Below are 26807 nucleotides of genomic sequence, written 5' to 3' on the forward strand. Positions count from 1 at the left end.
TCTGTGGAAACACTCTCCCCTTCTCCCAACCTTCTAACCTTGACCACTAAGTGGAATGTCTAATCTCTTAGAAGTTTGTGGAGAAAGCTTCATGTCTTTTTCTCACTGTGAGATAAGTGACTTATTCGACTGGAGAGGTGGGGGGAGGTCATCTATACTAATAAAAGGGTAATATGCTAATTAGACCAAACAACTTCCAGACATCCTTCCAGACAAAGCCACGGTGGCGGGGGCCAAGGCAGAGGCAGTTAGGGGTGATCAGGCCAGCAGGGGAGGGCAGTTAGGGAGCGATTAGGCCGGCAGGCAGAGGCGGTTAGGGGCCTAAACCGGCAGTCAGACATCTCCCGAGGGGTCCTGGATTGGAGAGGGTGCAGGCTAGGCTGAGGGACCTCCCCCCTGGTGCACAAATTTATGCACCAGGGCTCTAGTTGTACATATGTGGTTAGCACCTCCCTCTCACCCACAAAAGGTTAAATAAGTTGATGTGTGAGAAACAAAGATTCGGCCCAGGGCCTGACTCTTGGAGAGCATTGAAGAAGTACTAAAAAACCCAGCCATGAGCTCTAATAAACAGTAGGTGCTCAGTCAACACTGATTCCTCCCCAGGATATGCTGGTCTTAAAACATCTATAAGAAAGAAAAAGGCTCTTCCCTTTTTCCACACAATAAACGTGGACTGAGCGTCCACCTTGTGCCAGGCACAGTTCCAGGAGCTCCTGTCCTCAGGGAGCTGCCATTCTAGCAGGACAGACGGACCATACATGACAGATAAGCTATAGCACATCTGGTGGAGAGGAATGAGCGAGGGGGCTGTAAGAGATGGGGGTGCAGGCAGCAGGGGGCCAGGGCCCGCCCACTCCATGAAGGTGCAGCTGCTGCCTGGGGCACTGATAGGGAATTAGGGCCGAAGAGTGATTTTCTACAGTGTCTAAGGCAGCATGGGCTACAGAAAAAAAGCTCCCTAGACACCTGCTTTCAGGTCTACAAAGAGAGCCACCCTTCAGAGCAGAAGAGCAGGGCCTCTGCTCGTCAACACAGCTGTTGCCAGCAGGAAGGCCTGGTATTTCCATCTCTGCACCCTGGTGTCAGTGGTGTTTGCTGCACTGGCACTACAAGGTCTGTGACACGTGCGATGTGAACCCATCCTGTCACGAAAGCACCACCAAAGGAGGTGTGTGATGAGGGTGATGCTGAGAATCACGGTGACACCAGCTCACCTCTGTCAGCACCTATGACATACCAGGGCTGTTCTAAGCACTTTACAGGGATTAGATTCAGAGGGTGTATTGTTATTCCCTTTTCATAGATGAAAAAACTAAGCCCCAGAGAAGTGAAGTCATTTGTCCATTTAACTTTGGAGAGATGTACACACTGGCCACTGTGTGAGGAGTCCCCTTGGACTAAGGGACAGATGAACCTCTGGAACTGGCCTCGGGGGAGGCACGGAAGCACCATGCAGAGGGGACTGAATGAAACGAGATGGCTTTTGTCAGGTGCCTGGTTTTGAGCCTTGCTGGGGCTTCATGAAAAGGGCCAGGCCGACCTGGTTTGGAGCCCTGCCTTTCCATTTACCTGCTGTGTAACCTCGGGCGAGTCATTTTACCTCTCTGAGCCTCAATGCCTTGGCAGTGAAAAAAAGAAACAGTGACTATAAGGTATGCAGTGGGGTACCTGGTACTGGTACGATTCCCTTCATCTGATTTCTTTGGGTGGCTAACGTTTCTCCATTCCACTATGAGCACAAGCTCTTCTGTATTTTCCACCATCCCAGCCCCCTCTCCAGCGGGTGAACTTATCATTTTTTCTGAGCAGCACCGAACACGGCAGTGCCTATCACTAAAGCAGATTCACCCGCCCTTAGGTTAGCGAGCCTGGGCACAGCAGTGAGGGGCAGAAGGAGCCAACATCTCGCTGCTCCCAGGCTCCTTGCTGTCCCAGTGCCCGGGCAAGAAGATGCGTGAAAACCTCCAGACCCAACAGTGCATGCGGCGGGATCCAAGTAGCCAGGACAGGGCTTGGTGGCCCTCCTGGCGCTCAGACCCCACAGCCTTTTCCTTGAACATTTTATTTTCAGACAGCCACACACAGACTCACAAAAACACATACAACACAACTTTTGTAAGCAGAGCCTTTGATTGAGTCAGAAACGTAACTTATATGGCCTGGCAGAAAATGGCTGAACTAAAGCTCTTTCTTTTAGCCTTTTTTATTGGTAAAGATTCTCAAAAGATTAAAAGTAGGTTAGGAGAATAATACAACAGCTGTGTTTCCAGTGTGTACCTGACAACGTCTTTTGTAGAAGTGAATAATTACATGAAAATCACTTCCTTCCCACCTCTTTCTCAGCCCCCTCCGGGTTGCTAGGCACCCTCTCTCCTTCTTTTGGCTAATGCCACATACAGAAGCCGATGAATACAGTATGGCCATTATGAGGGAAGGGAGTCACAGGAGGAGGATTCAAATGCTCCCTCCCTGGAGGACTCAATGTGGGGAGCAGGCTTGGGGGGGAGAGGACTCTGATATATTTAAATGCTAATGCACTGGGCAGGCGGCAGGGCGAGCAGGAACAGTGGTGGGAAGGGGCAGAAGCTCTTGGCCTGGAAGCCCCACTGGAAATACGTTCTGCAGCCTCTGGCTCCAGTGCCAAGCGCTTCCCTGGGCAGCCAGCCCTAGGGGCTGACACGGGCCCTGCCAGTAAAGTGTCACTGGGCTGAGGGGTTGCACCGCAGGCGGTGAGGAGCTGTTCAGTTCGGTGAGGGGAGCCTGGGCGTGCAGGCTGACCCTGGTGGCCCCTTTGTGTGGAGCAGGGAGTGGGGTCACTGTGGCTGGGCCTTTGCCTAGAGGCTAGACAGCCGTGTCCCAGTCACAGAGCACAGAGGGAGCGGGTAGACCATCGCTGGCACTGAGCCAATGGTAATGATCTCCATGCCTTATGTCAGTGGTCGGCAAACTCATTAGTCAACAGAGCCAAATATCAACAGTACAACGATTGAAATTTATTTTGAGAGCCACATTTTTTTAAACTTAAACTTCTTCTAACGCCACTTCTTCAAAATAGACTCGCCCAGGCCGTGGTATGTTGTGGAAGAGCCACACTCAAGGGGCCAAAGAGCTGCATGTGGCTCGCGAGCCGCAGTTTGCCGACCACGGCCTTATGTGGTAGAATCCTGGCGGCTGTGCATACCTGTCTGTCCCTTAATCAATTGCATGAGAAAATCAAGACCTATTTTACCAAAGGACTAATAGACGAGGTTCGGAGCAGTGGGAACCCTGGGCAAGGTCTGAAGACAGCACACTCTCAGTTCTGAGCTTTTCTCAGAACTGTCTACGCAGCCTCGGGGGCTACATGTTAGAGAAAAGGTCTTCCCCTCGACAATGTTAGTCTAGAGAGACATTACTGGCATTTTGAACAGGAAAATTCATTGGGCAGGAGTGTCCTATTCGTTGCAGGAGTTTTAGCATCCCTGGCTCCCACTCTCTAAATGCTAGAGGAGGTCTAGTCATTGTGCAAACCAGAATGACACCCCACATGTTTCTAAGTGACCCCTGGGCAGTGGCCCTACCTAGCCCTGGCTGAGAACCACTGAGGCAGGGAGAGACTGAACGGGTAGCAGTGGTGAGGCTGCAGAACCCAAATCCCATCACCGGGGAGCCCAAGGCCAGGGTCTTCTCTGCCAAACCAGACATGAGCTCCTAACCAAGCCCCAAGATGGCAGTTCTCCTGTGTCAGCTGAGCAAGCAGCCAGGATGAAGCCTCATCATCTCCCGCCATAACCACTTCTCTCCTCTAATAACCAGGGAGCTGGCTCGAGGCAGAGAGTTATGGAAAGAAAGGGCACGTCAGGATGCTCCACAAGCCACCATGTACACTCCAGGCTCAGGAAGGACTCCTTGGGAGGAAAACGAAAACAGCCATGATTGCTGAAGGCAGCCGCCTCTGCATCTGCCAGAGACGGGGAAGTAAATACACGTAATCACATTATTATATTCATTGTTTATAGTTTAGCTCCTCCAACTAGAACAGAAAGATGCTCCATGAGAGCAGGAAGTTTCATCTGTTTTTTTCACTGATGCATCCCTGATGGTTCCTTGTACATGGAACTGCCTGGTACATAGTAAACACTCAAAAAATATTTGTTGCAGGCCCACAGATGCTTAGAGTCTCCAGGACATAGGAAGGGACCATTCAAGGCTCATGCAGAGTCCTAGCTACCAGGCCACATAGAGAACGTGCTGGGCAGAGAGGGTTTGGACACCAGGTTCCAATTCTAGGTTTCCCAGGAAGTTCCTGTGTGTTCTCCCTAAAGTTCTTTCTTTTCTCCTGACCTCTCCTCTGCTCATCTGAACTGAGAGGTGACAGCTTTAAATGACACCGGATCCTTGGGAGTCTGACTAATAAAGCAGCAAGTCCAGAGTGCCCAGGGCAGAGGGCAGAGCAGGTCTGGGCCACTGGGTGTGACCGAGTACAGCAGCATGGCAGGCCTCCCACCTGCAAGCTTTGAAGCCGACTTCCTGACCACAGCAAGGTCTTGGAAGGGGAGGAAACAGGAGGGATGGCTAACCTCCCAGTTGGACTAATGGGACATGTGACAACATTGTCACAACACTTCCTCTCAAATGATGCTCCAGGACTGTGGCATCGGCTCTGGGCAAAGCTGCCAGGACAAAGGGGCTGTCCTCACTCCTCACACCTCCCTCAGTGACTTCCCTGGGCATGGGCTTGAGCAACAAAACTAAGAATGATAATTTTAAAAATAAATCAAGGCATGAGTGTTGAAGTATTTAGGTGGTGAAGTGTGCTGATGTCTGCAACTTACTTTGAAATGTATCAAGAAAATAAAATGTATGGATGGGTAGAAGGCTTGAAAAGGTCTGTGATGAAGCAGACACAGCAAAATGTGCATGCCAAAATCTAGGTGGTGGCTATGTGGGTGTCCCCTGTGCAGACAGAACCAATGAGACAACAGAGAGGAAGCTCCCATCCCAGCACTGAGGAGATGAGTCACATCTGCAGAAAGCGGAGGGCAATGCTTCCCGGGACACATCCGTGGGGAAATGCATGCTCTGTGATCACATCAGTGGGGATAATGTAAGGAAGGCCCTGCCCTGCCCGTGACAGTCAGCAAGCCAAAGCAACCGTAAAACCTAGGAGTTTTCTGAGATTCAGTTGTCTCCTCCTTGACATCACCTCAAAGATTGAAAACAGGCCTGAATTCCTTAAACCATCATCTGCCATTGATGGATTTGTCTGAGCAGTCCTTAAGCCTCATTTTCAGCCACAATTTCCTTCTGAATGAGGCAGAACAACCTTCCAGGGTTCAAGGTAGAAGGAGGAGATAGGTACAAGGATGAACAAGTACTCATCCCCCCAGTCACGCTTAGCAAAATTTTATGGATTCATTTATATTCCATCTCGGAGGCACTCACTAAAGGAGCCCATGTCTGTTTTTTTCCTCGCTGTTTTTCTTAGAGAGCCCTTTCTTTGTTTCACTCTTTGTGTCTTCTCTGTCACCTATTCTGAGGTATAAACAATTACCATGGCATCCACTGTCCTAGCCAAGAGCACAGTGCTGAGATGACCACATTCTATAACAAGCATTTAGTAAGCACTTACTGTGTGCTGGGCAATGCAAGTCACCAGGGGAGAGGCATGGTTGAAAAAGATGTTGTCCATGTCTTGGGTGATGCTCAAGTGTAGTTTGGATTATCTTCCTAAGTATGTTAACCATATAGTTGCTTAGAGTGACATTTATCTGACTCTTTCCTCCAGTTACTCTTATGGCCTTGAGAAATCTTAATACACTGGCATCTATATTGGAAATATGTGACTGACTTCCCCCTTTCAGATTACTCATAATATAAAAACATTCATATGACCACAGATAAATCATCTCATCTCTTTCTGGGCCTTATTTTCACAGAGGGCATTTTAAAGAATTAATTCCTGGTTTCTGCCCTTTTTTATTAACCAGACACATACAACTGCTAAAAGGAACTTTCTGTCAGCATGAAATAGCTCATGGGCATGGGTCAAAAGTGGGAAAAGAAAAGGAAAAGGCTATTGATAGTGAAAATATTGAAAATTGGTGAACTTATTTGATGCCCTAATTTTATGGCTGAAGAAACTGGCACAAGGAGGCACATGTTTGTTCAAGCTGGGTCCCCTGATTCTGAACCTGAGAGTTTCCCACTATGCAGCACTGTCTCCTGGGGGCAGGGGAGGGTGCGAAGTGCAGGGACCAAGGTGTTTATTCATTGGAGGTTGAGCTGTGTCCACTTGCCCCTAACATTTGGGATATCTCCAAGGTTCTAATCAAGGAGACAGAGCTATGTCTGACCTCTTTGTGAATATTATGCAGGACTCAGCCTTTGCCCTGCAGGGCTTTCCAGCACTTGGCCTGCATATGAGAAGTGAGGGAAGTGGAACACGAGGTTCACACACCAGTGAGTTTTCACAGAGAACATCAAATGTCACAATCCCTGCAAACTAAGATGTATCAAAGCCCCATCATCTTGCTGCTCACGTACATAAGAAATCCTTGCTTTCCTTGCTCCAATCTGTTCCAGCTTAGAAATCACCAGAACAACCAGTGTCAACCCAATAAATTTAATAACATGGAAAAAAAAAGAAATCATCAGAACACATTGCATTTGCAAAGCACACTTATTTCTAAGAGGAGTTGCAGTAGGCAGTCACAGCATCCTAATTATCAGAACTGCAAGAACCTCTCTGCAGCCCTTGTGTTTATTACAGCTCTGTTGTATGTGTAAGCCTGTTTGATACTCTTGACAGTCATCTGAAGTAGAAAGGATAGGGCTTATTAAGATGGGAGCCCAGAGAGGTTAAGTGCTGTCCCAAGGTCACATGGTAGTGAATCAGGGCCTGATTCCATGTCTAATCTAAGCTCTTGATTTCACAGATGAGAAAACAGGCTCAAAGGGGTGGAAAGATAACATGTGTCAACTGGAAGTTCAGCATTCCAGTCCTCCACCAGCTGTGACCATGGGTAAGTCATCTCTTCTCTCTGGGACTCAGCTACTCATTCACAAAAGAAAAAAGTGAGCCTTAACTCTCCAACTTTTTAAAAACAGCAAGTACAAATGGGTTCTATAGAGCTTTTTGTCAAATGTCTTGATACATATGATTTTACTCCATGTGTTAGAAGCAAATTTACTGTTAGAAAATATATTCGTAGGTAGTATGAAATAAGAACTAATCACCACAAACATGACTTGATGAATAAAATTAAGCATGAATGCTTAAATTAAGCATGAATGAGTAAGGGCTATTTCCCTTAATATTAATGTACTGCTTGAACATCCAGTATGTCATATTCAAGACCAGCACATAAAGAGAAGCAAATATTGAGGGTTAACATTTTCACAAAAAGTATAACTATGAAATATAATAATCATTTTAAATTCATAACCTGCTTTTAAAGGAAAAACAGAAAGTTCTCCCAAATGCCAGAAATGAGAGAAGTCAAAGTTGAAAGGTGAGGAGGAGGAGGAATAGTCCCAGTAACATATGGGGATAGCCAAGCAGACAGAACCTGAGAGGCTTGGATTTAAATCCCTTCCAGAGGATAGAGCGAAGATTGTAGCCCCTGGGCATGACCAAAAGCTGAGTGGGCTTACAGTAAAGAGCAAGGAGGCAGAAAAGCATTATCCTATAGTGAATGAGATATTAGAAAACTGCCCCTCCGCCCAGACCTCAACAAGGAAGTGCCAGGTATGAATGTGACCACCCAAGTTTAAACTGTAACTTAAAAAATTACCACCCTATAATTCCATACCCAGCTAAACTACCATTCGAGAGTGATCGTGAAATAAAAATCTTTCAGACATATACAGATGAAGGGACCTTAGTTTCCACAGGCCTTGTTGAAAGAACTACTAAAGGATGTACCTCAACAGGAAGGAAATTTAACCCAGTAGAAAGAAATGAAAATGATAGAGAGCAAAAAAATTGGCAAACACATTATCAAATCCAAGTAAGGATCAACTCTAAAAAGTATAAGGCAGTATGAAAAAGTGGCAAACAAGAAGAGTGATGGAGGAATGTAGAATTTGGAGGGAAATTTGTGTCTTATGGTATTTTCTCCTTCAGAAAGAAGACACAGCTAGTTAACAGCCAATCTAACTCAGCACCCACATCTTCTGTCTTTCCACTGTCCTTGAGGGGATAGAGAGACCCTTTCTTCCCAGCCTGAGGCCACTGCATGTGCAGCTACCACACCTTTCTCAGCACTTCACAGGGGGACCTCCCAATGCAGCCCTTTCTGTCCAAGACACATGTGGCCACAGTTCTGGTCCTGATTCCTCAAGGGGAATTTTTAAAACTCTTCTGGAAATAACCAAGCTCCTAAGGGTCTGGAAACCCCAAATAGTATGACTTCAGAGAGAGAGCCAGGGGTCACTGCTCCATTTCCAAGTAGCAGGTACAATTTGAGTTTCAGTTTCCACAGGCTCCCCTGCTTCTTGGGCCTTTCTCCCTCTATAGCACTACTGTCAGAATTTTCTGCAATGAGGGAAATGTTCTATATCAGTTCTGTCCAATATAGTAGCCCCTAGTCACAAGTAACGGTTGAGCACCCAACATTTTACTAGTGAAACAGGAACTGAACTTTAACTTTTTGTTTCAATTACTGTAAACTTAAATAGTGAGATGTGGCTTATGGCCTCTGTACTGGACAGTGTAGTTCTATGGGTGGCAATCCCTGAAGGGATCAATCCCATTCCAAATTGATCCCATTAGTGATGGGTCCCCCTTTGCAGAAATCCCTGGAGTGAGTGAGTTCTCCCTCTCTCTGTCCTAGAGTGTGAGCATGGGCAGGTGGGTGGCCCCAACACCCAGAAAATCCTTCTTTTTCTTTTTAAAATCCTAACCCGAGGATATATTTTGATTGAATTTAGAAAAAGAGTAAAAGAGGGAGAGAGAGGGGGGAGGGGAGAGGGAGGGAGGGAGGGAGAGAGAGAGAGAGAGAGAGAGAGAGAGAGAGAGAGAGAGAGAAACATCGATGTGAGAGAGAAGCATCCATCAGTTGCCTCCCACACACGCCCCAGTCAGGGATCAAATCTGCAACCTAGGTATGTGCTCTGACCAGGAATCAAACCGGCAAACTTTTGGTGCATGGGACAATGCTCCAACCAATTGAGCCACCTGGCCAGGGCCCAGCAAATCCTTCTTGCTCACGTTACTCAGCCCAGCACCTCTGCCTCCTCCGACCACAACCCTCATTGGTGTAGTGTGTCTAACAGGTCTCAGCTGGCCCTGAATGCTCTCAGACCAGTGCTCCCCAAACATCTATGTTATATAAACCAGTGGGAGATGTTGCCAAAATGCAGTCTCTGAAGAGTCTGCATTTCTAACAAGCTCCTAAATAAAGGTGATGCTGATGCTGGTCTGGGGACCACACTTGGAGTCGTAAAGGTTTAGAAATGTCAGTTAGCTCTTCCTATATGCACAGTGACAACTAGCATAATAATACTTAACATTCAAATCTGTACCTGCTCTTTCGGCCCTATCTGTTCTCAATAGGCTTTCTGTGAGAATAGGATGGGTTAAATCGGTTCATGCTATGCAGTGCCACAAAAATGCCCCAAGTTTTGGTCAAGAAAATAAAATAAAAGGCATATTCATCTCTGGAAAAAAAATAACAGCTCACATTTATTGAGCATTTCCTTTGCACTAGATATAAAGCTATGCACACCATTAACGAGCGTTATTCATTTAATACTCACAACAACCTTTTTTACAGAGGGGGCCATTAAAGCACAGAAAGGCTAAGTAATTTGCTTGAGGTTACATAGTTAGGAAGCAAATGAGCTGTGACTCTAATCCAAGCAGTCCATGGTAATCTCCACACTATATCTACCGCTCTGGTTGAAGCTCAATAGGGATTTCGATTGTTGGTGGATGAAATCTTTTTAAGAAAAATATGCTAATAAAATAGCTGCACACAGATGTTTATAGCAGTTTTATTTACAACTGCCAAATGTAGAAGTACCAAAGATGTCCATCAACAGGTGAATGGATAAACAAACTGTGGTGCATCCAGACAATGCAATATCATTCAGTGATAAAAAACAAACATGCAGGAACATTAAGTGCATGTTATTAAGGGAAAGAAGCCAATTTGAAAAGGCTACCAAAAGCTCAGTGGTTCTCAGTGGTTCTCGGTGTGGGGAAGAAGGAGGAGGGGTAAATAGGTGGAGGACTAGGGTTTTTAAAGCAGTGAAACTATTCTACGTGATATTGTAATGATGGGTACTGGACATTATTACGCATTTGTCAAAACCCATAGAATGTACAAGACAAAGAGTGAACCCTAATGTAAACTATGGACTTAGTTAATAACAATGTATCAATACTATATCAATCGATGTAACAAATGTACTGCACTAATGTAAGATGTTAATAATAGGGAAAACTGGGGGATAGGAGTGGGTAGGTATATGGGAACTCTATTTTCTGCTTAATTTTTCTCTAAAGGTAAAATCACTTTTTAAAAGTTGATTAGTTAATGCATACCATTTTATGTCCAACTTTGGGGATGGGGGTTCCCAATGAAGGGGTTTTAGTCTGCTGTCTCAACTTTATTTCTTAGGTGTGATTCTCTGTCACAAAATCCAGTCCTACACCATTCATGTATGTACTCTCTGGTCTTTGCTTATCTCAAAATAGCCTCCCCTTCCCCATCCTTCAAGAACCAAATCCAAGGCTACCTGTTTCATAATGTCTTCTCTGGGACAGGCAATTGGAAATAATTTTGCTCTCCTCTGACTGCAGTCTTTTATCTAAACAACCACATGGCATCCACCACCCAGCCATCCATCAATCCACCCACCCATCTATCTACCCACCCATTTAACCAGACACCCATCTAGTATTGACTGGGAGCCTAACATGTGCCAGGTACCAGAGAGTCCACAGTGAACAAGATAAACCAGTTCTTTGCTTATATGGAGCTGACATTCTAACTGGGAGAGACTAACAGTGAGCAAATCAACAAACGAACACAGATTGCTTCAGACAGCCATCAGCTCTGTGAATAAAATAAAACAGGGGCTTAAAGTCATGGGGTTTATTGGAGATGTTTGAGCTTAGCTGGTCAGAGATTACCTGACTTTGGAGCCAAGATCTGTAGGGTGAGAGGGAGCTGGCCATGAGACTATCTATGGGAACAGGGATCCAGGCAGACAGGATCTGTGGCAGGAAAGAGCCTGGGATGTCCAGGGCCGATTGGGAGATGGGACCAGGCCACGCAGGGCTCCTTGGCCTTGGCCATGGTGAACAGTCTGGATTTTAATCCTCCAGCAGGCGGAAGCTACTTGGGGTGGGGATGGGGTGTTGTAAGCAGAAACGTCAGACTTCTGTTCCTGGTTCTGACTGACTGAATGGCTGGTAAAGGAATAGCCTGCCTGCCATATGCAACAATCAAAGCAGACACAGTGCAGGAGGCAGCCGTTCTCAGGCAGTGGATAACGTGCAGGGCACGCCTGCTATCCTTGAGATGTGGAACCTCCCAATGGGGGTTTGACCAGCCTTCCTCCTGGGAACAAGAGCTGGAGTCCAAGAAGAACACACAGACTCACCAAGCTGAGGAAGCAGGGTATAGGGAAACTAAAAATAGCTGGAACCTATAGTGTGGGGCACCAGAAAGGGGGAGCTGTGTAGAGCAGGGGCCCCGAATATCCACTGGAGGTCCCCTCAATGCTCTGGCTGGTGGCTGAGTTGTAAGCATCCAGGGCTTTCAGATAGTGCCTTACGGGGTTAAGAGTGCAACAGAGACACTAGAGGCCGGACACTACCAAGTAAAGAGCACTGCCCGGGAACTGGGGCTCCCAGCCTGCCAGAGAAGACAGATCTAGTCAACACCAAGTATTCACCCTTGGTACCCAGCTAAGACACAGAAAGACCTGCCCTCAGGAGCAGGAACCATGCCCTAGGGTAGGGTTTCTTTACCATGGCACCATGGATACTTCGGGCTAAGTGATTCTTTGTTGTGGGGACTGTCCTGGGCATTGTAGGGTTTAGCAGCCTCCCTGGTCTCTACGCACTAGATGCCCATAGCCCTCCACCCAACAAGTCGTGACAATCAAACTGTTAGATGCCAAATGTCTCCTGGGAGGCAAAGCTTCTGGTTGAGAACCATCACTCTAGAGTAAGAACTACTCTAGACCCACCGCAATAAAGCATAAAGGCAAGCCCTGATGGGATTTACAGGGGTGACAGAGCTTAGAATCCTAGTAAGTCCAATTGAGTCCTATTAAGTTAGAGACGCTTGGAAAACAGATTGGGATCTCCACAGGTCCCAATAAATAACATACAGGTTAACCTATATAAATTTAAAGTGATCAGCTAGTAATTGAACTATCTATTAAAATAAAAACAATACTCTTTACAGCAAGAATGTCAAACTCAAAGGTTAACACGGGCCACATAAACAAGGTTTAAGTTTATGTGGGCCGCAAAAAAACAAAAGCTTCAATTTTCATAGGAACGTAGGTTTATTTCGAGAGACATGATGAATACAAAGGGCTGAAATAAATGAGTAATCGTTAACATAAAACAATAGAACATTTTAATAAAAATTAATACTTTTTTCTTGAACATTAACTTACCGGACACTGAATAACTTCGCAAATTAATAAGCGTAACACAGATAAACCTATTTTTCTTGTTCTCCAAAAGCGAAATATTTCCTGTTGCGCACACCAAACAAATCAGTACAAGACTAATGACGTGGCAATTGGCTGCTAAAATATTCGCTGCTAGTATGAGTGGAGAGAAATGGTGCGCCTGCGCGTAAGGCGCGTAAGGGAAATGAATGCAACACGACTCTAGTAATCAGTCATTAGCGAACGTTGTAGTTTGTTACTAATAATTATGTATAACAGGAAATTGTAAAAATTAAGTTACGAAATTTTTATTAAAACGTTTATTACATACTGTTATATTGGCTGGGCTGTAAAAATATTTGTTGTAGGCCACATGCGGCCCGTGGGCCGAGAGTTTGACATGCTACCTTACAGAAAGATAACAAAATCCAGAGCATCCACAGCATAGTATCTACAATATTCAAGCACAATCCACAGTATACAACCAAAAACTACCAAACCAAAAAAATCCCAGAAAATATGATCCATTCACAAAGGAAAATACTTTCAAAGAACAGCAGCAGGAATTTGCACCATCAGGGGTTCCTTTTTCCAAGCTCCTACGTCTCCTATGTGAGGAAGGGAGTAGTGGTGAGTGAGTCAGAAGCCCACCTTGGAGGCTATTCGATTAACCCAGAGGAGGCTGCCTCGTGCCTCGGTTGTTTAGGCTCCATTTAAATTACAGTGTTCAACGTTGGTGCATATTCTCAAAATGGAGGACTGACAAATTAGAGCAGATAAGTCGAGAAAGAATAAGCAAATGAAGGAATGAACGAACGTCACGACACTGGGGATCAGGAGAGTAGAGAATTGTCCCAAAGTAGAGGTGAAGAGTTCCTTGTTGAAGGAGGAGCCCATTGGCTGCTGACCAGGTTACTACACAGGTGATTCCTGCACTGGACAGAGACTAAACCCACCCAATTCTGAGATTCTAGGATTCTTCCAAAGCATTTATGTAGGATCCTCAAAAACCCCACAGCCAGGATTGCCAACCCAGGGCTGGGCAGAGCCAGGGCAAGCCCAGAAAAATCAGATACGACAGAGAGTTTCAGCACTGCATCCTTTGCATGGCCGAGTTAGACTCACGTGGTCAAGTGCTACCTGTGCAAGCACGAGGCAAGTGCTTTAACCTCTTGAAACTTCAGTCCCCTTATCTGTAAGACCTTTAGGACATAGATTTTAAAATACTCAGCATCAAGGAGATAGGACCTTATGGACTTATCTTATTGCTCACGGGAATAATTATATGGCACTTAGCTGCTGGCTCTAGAACAGTAATTTTCAGCTGAAAATTACTTGCTGATTGAGTAAATCAGATAAATTAAACGATGAGCTGATCAAGCACAGGACCTGACATAGAGTCAGTCATCAAGAAATGATAACTAGTATCACAACTCCATTCAAGCAGCTCTTCAACCACTGAGGCTGCAGATTAAGAAGGTGCTGCTGAAACTGCTGAGAATAAAAATCATAAAACTTCACCTTGCGTAAACCTGTGGCTGAAAGAATTTAATGAGGTTCCCCAGTGGTGCACATAATCTCAGTGGTGTGTACAGGAATTCTGATTTCATTGATAGGCAACTCTTAAGAAATTTCAAGCACTCAAGAAAAGAAGCACGGGAGGTTGGATTAGCAATGCATCTCTAACTCATGAGGAGTTTACCCAATGACTGAAAGGAGTACAACTATGTTAGATGAACTTCAGCCCTAACACCACCCTCACCACCGTTATCACTGACTTACATATGTCTCTCCCAAGAGACTGTCATCTCTTTGAAGATGAGAACCATATGTGATGGGATGCTGCACCCCCAGTGCCTGGTACTGAGTGGAGCAGTGACCCTAACTCAGAATCAAATATGCTGAAAGGAAACCCTGGAGGATTTTAAGTCCCAGGGGATGGTACCTATGTCGGTGAGGCTTGTAATATTTTCAAAAACATATCCAATGTCTCTAAGTCAATGTCAATTTTGTATATTTTAATTTGAAAGTCCAATAGCCAAGAGGCCCATTTTTCCTTGGGTCCTTGCTTGGAATCAGAGTATACTGCCACCAGGTGGCAGCAATTCCACGGTCACATCCAGGAGGCTCATCAGGTAGGGCTTTAAACCAGGGTCTTATTTTTCTTGATTTGTCCTTCTGTAGGGTGGGGAAGTGAGGGAGATTTGGGGCTCTAAGGTACTCTCACTGTCTGGGTATAATTTTACCCCATCCCCAGGATTTGGACATTTTAGCTGCAGGCTCCAGGTTCCTGCATGGAGGAGGCCAACTTGGGGAACGTGTGCATACCCTGGGAAAGCAGACCCCACGTTTTGGATCCCTGACAGGCCTTTCTGTTCTTGCCCTGAAAACACACACTCAAAACACAATGACGAGTGAGAGTGGCAGGAATCTGGGGCAGGGAAAATGTGATTTCCTGAAAGAGCCACTCCGTTCCCCAAAGACTAAAAAGACAGAAAATAAAAATTTGAGGGGGGAAAAAATTGAGTGGAAGCACTTCACACTTCAGAGAGAACACAGGGCTGACAATGAAGACAAATAGATGTTTAGAAAGTTATAACAGACCACGGAATGCAAATTGCCAGCGGACAAAGGAGGCGAGCTGCTGTGTCGCTTCAAGTTCTTGACGAGAAACTTAATTTACTGGGTCCACAATAAAGACACTTGGTTCTGAGTTCAATGCCTACTCTTGGTCTATGGAGCCCTGATTTGTCTTGCTCAGCACGAGTGACCTGGAGGCAAAATGAGGAACACCAGCAGTGTTCCTGGAGCCCTACTGTGTGCCAGGCCCTGGGCTGGGCACCAAAAGTAAGGACTAGAAGAGCTTTCGCATTCACATGTACACTTGCTTCATAGCTCCCCTGTGTGGTAGATATTCTATCCCAGCCGTCAGGTGAGAGTCCTGAGCCCAGAGAGATAAAGGGGCAGGCTGGACGCCACCCAGGTCGTCAATGGCAGCAGAGTGACTCAAATCTCCTTCCCTCAACACCAGGGAGAAAACCCTTCTCCCTGGATTGCAAGCTGACAACTGCAGTATATGCTACGTCACCGTAAAGTCACACAGGTTCTGCCAGAAACTGCTCTTCTTTCATTCATTCAAAAAATGTCTACTGAGCTCCTACTGTTGGCAGGCACTGTTCCAGGGGCTGAAGACCTAACAGTGAACGTAGCAGGTCAATTCTCTTGCCCGCATGAAGCTCACATTCCAGCCAGTAAAGGGACTGATACAAAATGGACCATGTCTGAGATGTGGGCAAGTGTCACTGAGAAAACCAAACCTGAGAAGTGGACAGGGTGGGTGGGCGGGATTAAGGGGTGTGACTTTAAACAAGGTGGTTGGGAAGCCCTCACTACACAGCCCTTGAGACCTTAACACACTGAGAGGAAGGGGTTCTCCTCACTCCCAGGAGCCCCACAGCTGAGCTCTCTACATGCTTTCCGTAGTTCTCTGGCCTCACTCGGTGGGGAGCAAGAAGAGGGTCACTAGGAATTCGCCCACCCTCCAGCTCAACACTTAGCTTTCATGTAGAATCCCTGACACACAAGCCCAGAGGGGTTGGGGCGGGGGGCCTCAAAGAGAATGTTTCCTTGTCTGTCTGAGGCCTCAGGAGCTTTGTACAGCACCCTGTGTCCCTTAAGAAATATAAAGGAAGAGCAGACAGGCCGGTCTGAGTCCCAGAAAGCAGAGGGAAGGGGAGCTGGGGCCAGGACTGGAATGAAGATCCTGGATCAGGGAGAGCCACAGAGCTGCCTTGAACTCTATCACTATGGTTGGGATTTGAGGAGAAGAGCATCCTATGGGGCAGGAAGGCACCCTGGGGACTGTCTTCCTCCTGTGGGTCATTGCCTCCACCTGCACAGGCACCAGCCCCCCTATCCCAGGCACCAGCCTTCATAAAACTCCAACATGTGTGTAGAGAAGCAAAGCCCTGATGGTAACATGCAACCTACACAGCTATTTCTGGAGACAGGGCTGGCTCTTCAGGCTGCAGGAGAGACAAGGTAACTTGGGGGTGCTGTCTAATGCCTGCAACATCAGCTCTCCGCCCTCAAAAGTCCAAAAGGAAGGATGAGAAGCTCTGAACTCATCCAACTTTAGGCTCCTAGGGAAGAAGGGGTCTTACTCATTCTACACACGGTGTGCTCATTTCACCACCTGAGACCACCTCCCAACACCCAGGGCCTGGATGGAACAGCCCAGGGGACTGAGGGGCTCAGGGGCAGGAGATGTACACGTGTCCTGGAGTCACCCACTGACCAGCCCTCTGACCTCTCTGGGGCTCTCCTTCCCCAAATATCTCCTCCCCATCTCTCCACCAACAGTGGCTCCAGAATCAACCTGTTGGTCTCTCTTAGCCACGGAGGCCTGAACATTGCAACTTCTAGATTATTCCCAGGAAACTAGGGTGTTCATACGCCCAGGCCAGCAAACAGGCAGGCCTAGTGACACTTTCTGGGAACTTGCCTTCCAGGTGCAATCTGAAGTGCAAATAAGAAACTAAGTCAAGGTGATTATTCAGGAAAAAAAAATCTGAAGTTGGTAAAACTTCAAAGTTGGTGAACACTACCAAGATATCCAAAACCAAGCCTTTTACTGACTTCCTGATAAAATATTTCCAGTCGACAGCTCTCCTGACCTACTGTCTCTAACTTTGAGAATGGTGCCTCAGTTGTCTCAGGGGGGATCACGTGACTCCATGAAGTCTAACACTATCCCTGGCTGCATCCTAAACAATAATTATAACGTCATGGTTTTGATGTGATATTTTTCCTAAAGCACATTAAAATATATAACAATAAAATTTTTTTAAAAGTTCCTTTATCAACTGCGTCCTCATACTTGAACTTCATAGCCATCTGATGGGGCAGCAGGTATAACCTGTGATCCCCATTCCAGGAAAGCGGGGACTTGGCCCCAGAGAGGTGAGGTGCCTTGCTTGAGGCCACACCACCAGCAATGGGAGAGCAGGAATTGAAACCTGAGCCCTGCTGCTTCCCGTGGTCTGGGTATACACAAATGGGAACTATTGGAACTGGGTAGTGTGGATCTGTTGTTTTCTTAAGACCTCACCTCCCTTCAATTAGGAGTTCTCCCACCCAGAATGCAGGAACCCTAAGATATGATGGGGTTGCTAAATTGCTGTGTGACCACAAGCAAGTGGGTCAGCATCTGCTTGTCAAGTAGACGTGCTAGCTGGGACACTGCGGTTCTACAGGCTGCCTCCCCTCAGCCCACTGAGACAAACCTTGCATGATGCACCAGCTTTCAGAGTTCGAGGAGCCGTCAAAGGAGCCGTGAAGAGCCCTTCTCAGACTCAGTGTGACTGTACACCCCACCACCAGCCTTTCAGCCTCTGGAGCAGTTCGAGAGCAGGCTCAGAGCTGCTCGCACCTTCCTTTCCAGCCATGCTGGGCCCTTCCTGCAACACCGTAGCTTCCATAAAGCACCAACTATGTGGAATCTTGTTTTCCTTTCCCTTTGGGTCACTATCCTTATCTCTGCTCCAGACAATCAGCTATCACTGTTGCTTTTGGGGACACACACACACACACACACACGCATGCACATGATTTCCTGGCCATCACCGATAGAAAATAAAAAGTAGTACAGCTCACAGACTATGGGTGAGTTGGAGGTTTTTAAACATTTTGCTAAAGCAACAGTACCTTTCCTAAAAATTAAAATAGCTCTGGTTCTTATATCTACTCAGCAAACATTTACTGAGCACTTACTATGTACCATGCACTGAGCTAGCCAGGGACTGGGGACACAGTGGTGGGCAGAGCAGATGCAGACCCTGCGTCTAAGCTGCCTTCTCAGCGAGGCCTTCCTGGCTGTCCTGCTGGAAATGGCAGTCCTCACCCCCTGCACTCTCTCTTTGCTGCTATGTGTTGTCTCCGTGGTTCCGGTTACCATTTCATAGACGGCATGCTATACTCTTTAATTTTGTTTACTTCCTTCCCCAACTAGTATATAAACCCCAGGGGACAGGGATCACTGTTTTGTCCACTGTCTACTGCTATATGACCAATACCTAGACAAAGCCTTAATACAGAGTAGGTACTCAGGAAATAGCTGAGGAGCAAGTCATACACATAACAACTAGATATATAAAAATTATACAAATATTTCATTGCAAACATGACAAGTGCTTTGGAAAATAAGTACAGAATACTAGGGGTGCATGGTTGGCAAGTGGAAAGATGTGCCTGACAAAATGGTGTTCACACTGAGTCCTACAGGATAAGTGGATGTTAGTTAGTCAGATAGGGTGGGAAGGGAAGGGCTGAGGAAGAAAGAAGGAGTGTTCCCAGCAAAGAAACAGCATGTGCAAGGCAGAAAGGAGGCTGATATCTGGAATGAACTGAAAGCTGGGGACAGCAACAGGAGATACAGCAAGAAGGCAGCTCATGAGGGACCTTGGAGGCCCCCTATTTGGATCTTATTCCAAAGACCACAGGGAACCCCAGAAGGGATTTAAGCAAACAGGTACTCATTAGACTAATATTTTTAAAAACCACTCTGCTGCTTATTGGGGAGTGGCCTAGTCTCTTGTAGTTGTCAAGTGGGGGATGATGGTGGCCTGGAGCAGGCTGGTGGCAGCAGAGGCAGAGAGCAGCAATGACGCAGTAGGGGCTCAGGTGGGAGTCAGAGCCCATCAATTATCCCCTCCCAAACTTTTATGATCACTAGACTCCCCTCTGAAGCTTCTTAATAATAATGATGCCCAGGTGCCCTCTCAGATCCCCAAAACTGAATCTCCAGGGTGGGGCCTAGGATCTGCATTTTAACATTTCCTGGTGTTCCAATCATCAGCCATGTAGGGAAACTGGGTGATACGCAGGACCTTGACTGACCCTGAGGACCAGGATAAGAAAGCCTGTGTACAGAGAGTAGAATGGGAAATCCGTCCTGGATTAAGGCAGAATTTGTAGATCTAACAAAAGTACAGATCTAACACAGACCCGTGATTTTGGAAATATGTTTTCCAAAACTTCTTCTCCAATTGAGTCTGCGCCATCAGAGGATGGAGCGGGCAAGGCCAACAGTCAGGAGCTGTTTTCCTTTCTCTTAGGGATTCTGCCTGCAATTCAGGATGCTGGGTCAGGTGCCTGGTGCTGCGCTGAGCCTGGGGCCCCTCACAGCAGCACAGCAACTGAGAGAGAAGTGAGCCCACATTGCTACTCCACCATGCATCTTAGGCATTTACGTGATGAGGTACATCTGAGTTGCACTAACTAGCACCCCTATCCCAGGCCCCCCTGTAGCACTAACTAGCACCCCTCGAACATTTCCACCCAAGTTCTCCTACCAGGCACAGCCTGCAGACTTGAAATTTCTTGCAAGCCTCATGTTGTAAATGCAGATTCCACATTCTACTGCATGATTTATGTTTGTTTCAACAGAAAAATGGGTGCCTGCTCACTCACTCAATTATCTTTGAGCACGTTATTCACACACTGGCATTACCTGGGGACCTCTGAAAGATACTGATACCTGAGACACAGCCCCAGGGAGGTTCATTTAATTGGTCTGGGTTGTGCTCTGAAATCTCAGAGTTTCAAAAGCTTCCCAGGAGCTTCTAACAAGTAGCAGAGGTTGAGAACCCCTGGGCTGTAAAATGCTCTGTTTTCATCTCTTATCTAACATACCCCAGGCACAGCACCACGTACCCACTTACAGAAGCTTAGGCTTAGGCATTTACTACCCACTTTTCAGAACAGCCAATTCCTTACCAAAGACACCTAAGAGGCCAGCCAGTTCTAACCTATTATTTCTTTCTATGAGCTACCCTTGCCCCGCCCGCCGCCCCCCCCCCCCCCCCTCCGACACACACACACACACACACAAAATCAATCACCAACAAAGACCCAGTTTCCCTCACTGAGATGCATGGCTATTGAGATCAGTGATCTTGGGTGGCGGGAAAAGTATGTTTTTATTTTCGGTAACCTCTAACTGAAATTTAACATTTCCTTCCATTGTGACTGCAGCCAACAAGCCACAGTACTGTTAGCAGTAGAAACCCCAGATGTTTTCCTATAATAGCATAGACACCTCCAAATATCATTTGTTCTCATTGTTGCTTTGAAATCACGAAAATTATCGGACCTCTTCCTGGATCATGCTATTTATTTAATGTACTGATAGATAAGCGCATATATCATTACCATGTCACAAATTGGTCTTTTTTAATGCTCTGGTGGTTGTATTTCACTATATTTGATTTCCTATATATTTTGGTAATCTAGGCATTGAAATTTATTAATTCTGAGAAGAGATCTGCAGGCTTCCCACCAGCTGTTGAACCTCTGTGGCTGGCATCAGGGGCCTGCAGAAAGCTTCCCAGGGGTGGTGGGCAGCTGTGCATCTAGCAAACGACACTTACCTGTGGGTCAGAGAGCCGGGTGAGGTCAGGGTACAGGTAGAACTTGATGCCTTCGGAGGCCCCAGGCAACGTGACCCCTCGGATCAGGAGGATCAGAAGCATAACGTAGGGGAATGTCGCGGTGACATATACAACCTGCCCAAGAACGGAGAGACAAGAATCAAGAAGGGGTGACAGTGGTGCGGATCGCGGCAGGCCCCTAACATCTCACAAGAGCCAAGGGCTTCCCTGGGCAGCAGTATGAAGTGAACCCTAACACAGCCTTGGCTCCCGCCTCCTCTCCCACCACAGTCCCCTCAAGGGCTGGGTCTTTCAGTGAGTATCTGTTGAGTGATGCTTGAGATCACTGCTTTTCAAACATTTTTTACCACAACCCACAGAAAGAAATATACACATCACAACCCTGTACACATTGAACTGAAACAGGACGTTTCACAAAACTATACTCATTCTTGTATATGATACATTCACATGTATGTCTTTATTTTCTACTCTATTCCCTTTTTTTTTTTTTTCAAAAGCTGGTCATGGCCCTCAAAATTCACATCATAATTCACCCAACGGGGCCAAGATCCACATTTAAAAAACACACACACTTGTTTTAATGAAATTCAAGTTTTAATAGCCAAGGATGGGATGGGATAGGGTAGGAAAGAGAAGGGGGAGAGGGGAGCTGTTTGGGGCAGGAAAGACTCAGTGTTTTCTGGAATCATTTCAGTTTGGTCTGCTTGGAGACAGGTTACTGAAGCCAATGAACCTGAGAGGCTCCCTCAGCCCAGGGATTCCGTGTAAGAATCAAGGCAATGAAAGAAACAAAATCTTCCCTGAGCTTCCTCACCAAGTGGTGCTTAGGACAGGTCAATACCTTCACAGACTATTGGAGTTCCTGTCCTGGGGGCCATGCCCCCCACCCGAGGTCCCTGCAGGACTCAGTGTTCCCTCCAGTTCTGATTTTTTTCTCTTTTGTCACATTCTCTCCTCCATTCACTTGGTTCCTTCCTCTCAGTGAGACCTACCTATTGTATCTGTTTAGATCAGCAATTTGTCAGTATTTGGGAGCCACAGACATGTCTGAGACTCTGATGACAACTATGGACCCTCTCCCCACTTTCCCCAAATGTGCACGGACACAGATATGTGTACAAGCTTTTGGATGGTGCAGAGACTCGGACTCCCCAGATAAAAGACTTGTGCTTTAAGACCTTTGATCTTAATTCTTCTAGTGCTAGTGTAGCCTCTCACCCCTTTCCAAGTGAGGCTTTCTTTTACCAGTGTTTCAGTCCTTCATGTCATTCATTCGTTTGTTCATTCACTCACTCACTCGTCCACCTACTCACCTGCACACCAATAATACTCCTAGGTACCAAAGACTAAGCTAGACTCTGGAATGTACAAGTAAGAATGAGTCACAGGATGGAACTTTCTGTTCAAGAGGCTTCCCCACTGGTAGAAAGACAGACATTCAGGTAGGCAGATAATGCATTATGTAATCAGGGGGACTGCAAAGGATGGTGGAGCACAGAGAATGAAGCAGCTAACCATAGGGGCATTCAGGGAGGGCATCTCCAAGGAGGTGATCCGGGTATTGGCCTATAAAGGATGAGTAGGAGTTAGGACTTGAGGACTGGGACAGAAGGAGGAAGAGAATAAAATTCTATTACATCCCAGGCGCAGAAATGGCTACATTTATATAGCATTTCCTCTTGGATTTTTTATTATTCATTTTATTTTTATATAAATTAGCATCCTAGAAAAACTAAAACAGAAACATTAAATACAGTATTGTACATAACATTGGAGGGATTGAAAGGACAGAAAGACTATGAAGCAACCTACTTTTATTTGCACTTAAACAACAAACTAAAACATAGGATACTATACTTTAGATTTTTTTAAATCCTCACCCGAGGATAATTTTATTGATTTTAGAGAAAGAGGATGGAGGAGTAGAGAGAGAGAAACATCTATGTGAGAAACATAGATTAGTTGCCCCCCTTACGCACCCTAACCAGGAATCAAACCTACAACCTTTTTGGTGTACAGGATGACACTCTAACCAACTGAGCCACCTGATTGGACAGAATATTATACTTTATAGTAATACAAACATAAGTCATTTGGTTGTTAAGTGACAAAACAGTGACTTAAAACCAGTCCTCAAAGGAAATAAGAGCCAGCAGGGGGTAGTATCAGTGGGTCCTGCTGATAGAGGCTGTAGGCTAGATTATGTCATGCAGACAACAAACCTAACCTACAATACAGCACTATCCTCAGCCCACTCAGATCTCAGCCCCACCAATTTCAGCACCTGTTTCCGTAACAACCATCAGATCAGTCGACAGACACATCATGTAATCAGTACAAACAATCTCTTGTCATATACAATATAATCCAGAAAAGGTGAATGTAAATCAAATATATAATACTAAGAGACCAACAGTTAATGATAATAATAATAAAAATTAGAGGCCAGCAGTCAAGAGGGGTGATGGCTTCTGCCCAGAGAGCGAACATGCTATAAAATCTCCATTTCCCTTAGCTTCGTAGGCACTAGCATAGATCTTCAGCATTTCATGTAAATCCTTAATTCTCTTCCTTCAAAATGACACCCCCTCCCAAGTTAACCAGCTTCCATCTATGAAGAGTCAGCTAAAGATCTATTGCTTTCATTGAATAATTTCCACTTACATGTCTGTTGTATGGCAAAAGATTAATTATCCAGACCACCCAGGTCCTGATTAATGATATCTCTGGAGGTTAGCTATCTTGCCTCCCAATGTGAATAAATTTAAGGAAAAGAACTTTACCATGCAGAACGTAAGCACTGAAAAATCATAGAAATTTGTCTTCCATCTGTGGGACCACCTTGATGTGACTAAACTAGTCCGTTATTATTTGACCTGTCGGTTTTGAGTGGACTGGGCCACTGGAGTGTCATGAAAGGGTCACCTTTGACCTGACCAAATGGATCCTCTCCATGCCCTGGCAATGTATATAGCAGAGGCATGATTTATTAAATCACTGCTGCTGATTTTGAAGCAGTTCTATTGTTTAAAGTTCTAAATGGATGCTCGGCTTCTACATTACACTTGATATCATGCCTTAATTTTTATACTCCTTTTATAAAACCACGAGGGAAATAAAATATGCAGATTAATTGCCCGGAAGACCACAGTGCAGACAATGAGTTAGCTGCCAAAATGGAACCACTGGCTGGCAGGCGTTAGCTAGAAAAATTCCTTTGTAAGCTGAGGCCTGAGAGCCTTGAGTCATGGTACAAAAGGTGGTTTAGGGGCATCATTATGTAATGCACACAAGTGGAGACGAGTCTAAAAATTGAAAATGCAACACTGAGGACAGCCTGTATCTGTTGCTGGTACCACCTCTCCTAAAAGCCCCTCTAACTTGTTTCTACCCTCAGCCATACTAGACACTTGGGCATCATCTTGGATTTTTCCTGAGAACAGCTGTAGACTGTCCAAACGATACAGGTCTTGTCATCTGGAGACTGCACATAGATCACATGCATGCTGCCACACCCCTCCTGTGTTCATCGCAGGCATCGTTAATTGATCACAACACTCTGCAGCTCAGCCTGGCTGCAGCCCCAGACCCTCCACACTGGACTCCAGTTGGGAAGAAACCCACTCTCAGGCTACCCTTGATCTCGTCCATTTTTCATGTGTGCATTATGTCTCCTGCAGGTCCTTTGTCCCTGTCCTCAGAATGGTAAGATCCGGGTGCTGAGCTCAGCACTGCTGAATGTGTGATGCATGACACCCACAGAAGCAGCGTGAAGGCGGAAAAGGAGACTAGAGACACAGGCTGGAAGGGTCTGTGTTGAAGGGATTCAGCCTTCTGACTGACAGCGGTTGGAGTTGGGTCTCCAAGGATAAGTAGGAACAGGAGAGGCCATGTCAGGCAGGGGAGATATGGAACTAGCCAAGGAAGTGGGAAAGGGCACAGAATGTTGTCTCCTGGGATGGCTAGGAACCTCCAGTTTGTTCTCCAAGTGCTCAAGCTGGAGATAGCCTCACCTCTTTCCTCAGGTTCTTCCATATTAAACCAGTGGTATCAAGTGCTGCTAACTTGATCCCCAACTATATTCTGAAATGACACCTGCTCTTCATCCCCTTCATCAGGGCCCTTCATCGCCTTTCTTCTCCATCATGTGACAGCCCCACACTGTCCATACTGTGGCACCAGTTTCAAACACATGAATCTGGCATATGCTTTCCTGCTCCTCTGATTTTTTCCCCCACTCCCCAGCCCCACATTCAAGGTTGTGGGATACAGTGCAAAGCGCTGGGTTTTGAGTCAGAAGACCCTGGGTTCCAACCCTGGCTCTGCTGGGACGTGCTGTGTGGCTTGACCAGTCGCCACCCTTCCCCACCCACTCTGTTCTCCCCTGTGCCAGGTCCCTCCGGTTAGGGAGCATGCCAGGTTCCATCAGGCCCCCCTGCCTTTTCATGCCTCCCTTTGTCCATAATTTCAGCCCCAGTGCCTGGGCCACCCACGGTGTTAGTCCTGGGCATGTCCAAATCCTCACAGTCTAAGGACTCCGTAAAGTCAGAGACCGTGCTGTCCAGTTGTCATATCATTGACCTACCTACTTTATATGTCAGGCAGCTGAGGCCCAGAGTATTTTCAGTGTCTCAGTCTCATCCTCTTCAGCTGTAAACCATGCCATCTATCCAAATGTTGTTGAGCGACTGAAACCAGGCCACAGCCCCCCTGATCCATATCCCACATTCTTCCCCCGTCACTTCAGCAGCCTCCTGGCTCTATGGCGGTTGTCCATCAGCTGTTTTATTGCCTCTTAAGACTAAAGATCTCTAACATATTAGTTCATATTATTTCATAGCAGGGAGATCATTAGACCCTAAGGAAAGGGAGTTTTGTCTTTTACTTCGCCTGCTGTATCCAGAACAGCAAGTGGTATATAAAATGTGCTCAATAAGTTTTTGTTGGAAGGATAAAGAAAAAAAGCAGGCTGAGACCTGGAACCCTGAGGTTAGAATGCAGGTCTGCAGACACCACTCTGTGCTCCATCCATATAAAATGCTGGATCTACATACAACAAGATTTGGAAAATTGAATCCGATTTTAAGAGGGGGTGTTTATAAGGAAATCACAAGACAGGTGAATTTAAATGAAAGACCAGTTCAGATACGGAGGGCAAAGGAAGTGCAGCTGCAAGGTGCTTCCCAACAAAGCTCAGTGTCCCTTTCAAGATATCTGAGTCCCTAGGCCTTGTCTGGGAGAGCCAAGCAGGGGGCAGGCATTACGCTAAGTTATGCAGTGTTTGGTGATGGGCACAATAAGGTCACTGACAAGGTACCCTGAAGCCTGGCTGTTCCTGGCCGCTGCCAGTGGTGGCTCGCACCCAGGTGGGCGTGGGGGAAGGAGGGTTTAATCTGTCAGACCACTCAGGCCACAGAAATGAGGCTACAGCCCTAAGCACACCCTTTGGTTTGGAGAGTTTTTTACTATTGTTTAATTTCCTTTCAGCAGGTCAAGTCCTTCTGAATATAAAGGTTAGCACAATTGGTGGTAATTATACTGTATCCTGTTTTAATTGACTCTAATTGCTCATTTGCATTCCAATACTGGAATTGTGGGGTGTTTCCCTCTTACTTCCAGGACACAGATGTTTATTTCATAGCAGGGAGATCATTAGACCCTAAGTTTTCCAGATAATGGGGTCAACGGGAAAGCTGAATGCTATTTAAAAGACATGGGGAAAACTGGGTG

The 26807-nt window shown here is 46.2% G+C and overlaps 1 protein-coding gene across 1 annotated transcript in view; it reads right to left on the reverse strand.

Moving 5' to 3' along the window:
- SLC6A11 (solute carrier family 6 member 11) overlaps positions 1-26807 on the reverse strand; it is a gene marked incomplete at both ends in the record, with an annotated part of 103501 nt that overhangs the window by 24470 nt on the left and 52224 nt on the right. The window contains one exon of the mRNA XM_079794961.1: positions 21054-21188. Within this exon, the coding sequence (XP_079651087.1) occupies positions 21054-21188 (135 nt within the window). The remainder of the gene's footprint in view (positions 1-21053; positions 21189-26807) is intronic.

The sequence above is a fragment of the Cnephaeus nilssonii genome (assembly GCF_951640355.1).
Source record: "Cnephaeus nilssonii genome assembly, chromosome: 17".
NCBI lineage: Eukaryota > Metazoa > Chordata > Mammalia > Chiroptera > Vespertilionidae > Cnephaeus > Cnephaeus nilssonii.